This window comes from Ochotona curzoniae, unplaced genomic scaffold (genome assembly GCF_017591425.1).
Source record: "Ochotona curzoniae isolate NIBS_2020 unplaced genomic scaffold, NIBS_Ocur_1.0 contig_64, whole genome shotgun sequence".
In the NCBI taxonomy this organism is placed as follows: Eukaryota; Metazoa; Chordata; class Mammalia; order Lagomorpha; family Ochotonidae; genus Ochotona; species Ochotona curzoniae.
The window spans coordinates 12,521,515-12,525,395 of NW_024466502.1; the positions used below are offsets into that span (position 1 = coordinate 12,521,515).

At 64.2% G+C, this 3,881-nt stretch overlaps 1 protein-coding gene across 2 annotated transcripts; it reads left to right on the top strand.

The window, feature by feature from the left end:
- The first annotated feature begins 2,614 nt into the window (after nt 1-2,614).
- SOX21 (SRY-box transcription factor 21) lies at nt 2,615-3,576 on the top strand. 2 transcript variants are annotated; one of them, XM_040991019.1, is made up of 2 exons: nt 2,684-3,120; nt 3,187-3,514. In XM_040991019.1, the coding sequence occupies exons 1-2, from the start codon at nt 2,684-2,686 to the stop codon at nt 3,512-3,514; spliced, it is 765 nt and encodes a 254-aa protein (XP_040846953.1). The 2 variants fall into 2 exon arrangements, with proteins under 2 accessions (XP_040846952.1, XP_040846953.1); XM_040991018.1 differs by having other exon boundaries at nt 2,615-3,576.
- The last annotated feature ends 305 nt before the right edge of the window (nt 3,577-3,881 follow it).

Sequence of the window (3,881 nt, forward strand, 5' to 3'; positions counted from 1 at the left end):
AGCCTGTAAAGGGATATGGTTCTAGAGAAGTCATTCCAATTGTTCAGCCACACAAGGGCATAACCGACACAAAATAGGCATTTGCAAATGTGACTTCTAAAGAAAAATAAACTTCCATATTCTCATAACTAAAATTGTACAAAAAGCATCACTATTGTGAAAATGAACCAAAGTAGCCAAGTTTAAGTCTTAACAAATCTGAAGGCCTTAAAGCAACTCGAAAGTTTGTCATTACAATCAATGCCCTGTGCCCGTGTGTGTGTGTGTGTGTGTGTGTGTGTGTACAGATTCCACACAAATCGTATGCCAACTTCAAGAGCTAAAGTGTGCACAAGTTCCTGCCTGCACAGACCACACGGCAAGGTCAAGCCCAAGTTTCCAAGGCACTGCGCAAGTTCTCCCTGAAAACAGAACACGTTCTAACTACTGAAGAAAAAACTGCCAAACAGCATCAGAAAAGCCAGGTTCAAAGGAGAGATGCGTTTCCTTGCTTATTTCAGAAAAACGACTTATACCTCCCACTAAGTTTAAACACTTTCCCCATATCTGTGCATTTAAGGGAGATACTGCGAAGTGGTGTATCTCCAAGACATCAATACACAGGTGGCTGTGAAAACAGAACTAAAAGAAAACACATAAACAGATTTTTTTTTTTTTTTGGTAAGAATTAAGTAGCCTGTCCAGGATGCATACGCTCAGCCTGGGTCAGCTTCTCTCCAAAGGGTCGTCAAGAGGCCACTTAGTCCCTCCTGGGCCATTTGCTACTTCACTCCGTCGCAGCCCGGGCGCATCATCAGGGCAAGAAAACGCGGGAAGCCAGTCACTACCCAGACCTCCAAGGAAAGCGAGCCCTTTTGCGAACAATCCTCACACAGTGTCATCACGGGGTGCGCACCCCCCCCCCCGCCCCGGGATTAACCCTCTTGGTTGGCGAGGCTCTCCTGGCAATCGCTCCTGAACCTCCGCCTGCACCTCTAGTGCGGCGGCGCCGGCCGGCCACGATAGCCCGGGATGATACCAGGGGTTGCCAACGCCGACCAGTGCGCAGACTCCGCGGCGCGCTCCGGACTCTCCACTCGCCTCAACCTGCTCTCCAGTGAAAAGGAGTGGGAGGAGGAGTACTGGGAGGGGGCGGGGGCGGAGGGGATCCTGTTAATTCGAGGTCCTGGGGGTGTGGGAGCGGGAGGAGGCTCCGCTGGTCCCTCCTCCCTCCTGCGGGCTCCGGCTCCACCTCCTCCACATGCCCCCAGATATACACACACTCAGCCGCGGCTGGACATGCACACCGAGCGCCGGCTGCGGGCGGGCACACTAGGTAACGACACTCACCTGAGCCGCTGCCGAGAGCTCCTACCACCAGCGGAGCGGCCTCGCGGCTGCCTGGGCCATAAAGAAACCCCTGCGCTGCACGAGTGGGGAAAGCCGGAGCAGACCTGCGAACTGAGGTGATGGCGTGTGTCGCTTAAATCTTCTCCTCCGGCACCCCGGCCGGCGCGCCTACTGGGTTGCGGTCGGAGAACGAAGACAGAGAGGGGCCCTGGGCGCGGGGCGTCGGCGGGTGCACGCTCCAAGACCTGCGCGCCCGAAGAGGCGCGGCGGAGCCGGCGCAGGAAACTTGGGCGAAGTTAGTTGCAAGTGCCCGGGCGGCAACCGAGAAGCCGGGAGGGGAGAGAAAGCGGCCCAGGCTCGGCCCCCGGCGCGCCAGGCAGCGCTGCCTTCCTTCCCGGAGCCTGAGTCGGCCGGCGCGCCTGCAGGGGCCTGGAGAGCGCGGAACCAGTATGGCCCAGCGGACTGGAAGACGCGGAGCTTCGGAGGGCCGGGCGCATTTCCTCTGAGGCCGGGTGACCCTGGGCTTGCTCCGGCCTCCTCCGACCTCTCTCCTCGCCCCTCCTGCCCTGCGGCCCGAGAGGAAGACTCAAGCAAGGCAGGTGCTGGCGGAGGGGGGGGGACAACTTCCCCCCCTCCATCCCTCCACCCCAGCCGCTTTGGGGTGAGGGCGACCGCCATCAGCGAGCCCAGGCCGGGTCGGAGAGAGCGCGCTGGGGCCGCGGTGTAATTGTATTTATATCCATCGCTGCGTTCTGTGTTCCCGCGGCGCCCGGACCCTCCCCCGCCTCCCCCTCCTCTCCCTCGCGCGCGCTCCTCTCTCTCTCTCTCTCTCTCTCTCTCTCTCTCTCTCTCTCTCTCTCTTTTTGCTGCGGGCCACCTCCCCTCCTCCCCCACCCCCATCTGCTTCTGTCAAATGAGAAAGTCACCGAGGAGAACCCAAACACTCCAGCCGCCGAGAGCCCCCTTTGGCACTTGGCAGCACGCGGCGGAGGGCGCCTCGACGCAACTTTCACCGCTGCTTTGCACTTGAGAGAGAGAAAAAAACGAGGAGCGAGCTCGGCCGGGCCGCGGCTTACCTGCGGGGACCGCGCAAGCCAACGGCCGGCCGCCAGAGAGGAAGGACGGCAAGGAAGGCAGAGGCCAGGTGCCCCCGCAGGCCGGGGGCACCCCGGAGAAGTTACAGTGTTGCAGCCGGAGGGCCCCCGGAGGCCGGCGGCGCTCCGTGGCCCTGGGCCGGCGCCCCGGCGCCCTCGTCCCGGGTGGGAGCGGCGCCCGGCGCGCAGTCAACATTGATTTCCTCCTGGCCGGGGGCGAGGGCCCGGGCGGCGCGCTGCAGCCGCGGCCCGGCGACAGCATGTCCAAGCCGGTGGACCACGTCAAGCGGCCCATGAACGCTTTCATGGTGTGGTCGCGGGCCCAGCGGCGCAAGATGGCCCAGGAAAACCCCAAGATGCACAACTCGGAGATCAGCAAGCGCCTGGGCGCCGAGTGGAAGCTGCTCACCGAGGCGGAGAAGCGGCCGTTCATCGACGAGGCCAAACGCCTGCGCGCCATGCACATGAAGGAGCATCCCGACTACAAGTACCGGCCGCGGCGCAAGCCCAAGACGCTGCTCAAGAAGGACAAGTTCGCCTTCCCCGTGCCCTACGGCCTGGGCGGCGTGGCCGACGCCGAGCACCCTGCGCTCAAGGCGGGCGCCGGGCTGCACGCGGGCGCGGCCGGCGGCCTGGTGCCCGAGTCCCTGCTCGCCAACCCGGAGAAGGCCGCCGCCGCTGCCGCCGCCGCCGCCGCGCGCGTCTTCTTCCCGCAGTCGGCGGCCGCCGCTGCCGCCGCCGCCGCCGCCGCCGCCGCGGGCAGCCCCTACTCGCTGCTCGACCTGGGCTCCAAGATGGCAGAGATCTCGTCGTCGTCGTCCGGCCTGCCGTACGCGTCGTCGCTGGGCTACCCGAGCGCGGGCGCCGGCGCCTTCCACGGCGCGGCGGCGGCTGCTGCAGCAGCGGCCGCGGCCGCCGGGGGGCACACGCACTCGCACCCCAGCCCGGGCAACCCTGGCTACATGATCCCGTGCAACTGCAGCGCTTGGCCCAGCCCCGGGCTGCAGCCGCCGCTCGCCTACATCCTGCTGCCGGGCATGGGGAAGCCTCAGCTGGACCCTTACCCCGCGGCCTACGCAGCGGCTCTATGACCCTGCGGGGCCGCCTTTGCGGGACCGCTGTGGCCGCGTGTACATTTGTATAGGTACGAGCCCGCGGCAGGTGTCGGGGAGCTGTACAGAACGCTGTATAGGTTTGCCAAGCCCAGGCCGAGAGCCGGTCGGGCCACGGGTGGGCCGAGGGCGCTGGGGGCAAGTGTGCGTGTGAGCGCACAAGATCGCGACCGACCCTCCCTGGGGGCCAGCAGCCGCGTGCTAAAAAGACAGCTGGGCCTGGCAGCAGCTGTGGGGTCGCTTTGCACTCGGGAACCTGTTGCGTTTTGGCCCACGGGGGTGGAGGAGTGACGTGTGGACGCGCCGGGCTTCCCTGGGCTGGCTTGCTGGAAGTTTCCTGGTCGAT

Coding starts and splice junctions, on each gene's coding strand:
- SOX21 (XM_040991018.1), top strand. CDS start 2,684: ATGTCCAAGCCGGTGGACCACGTCAAGCGGCCCATGAACGCTTTCATG.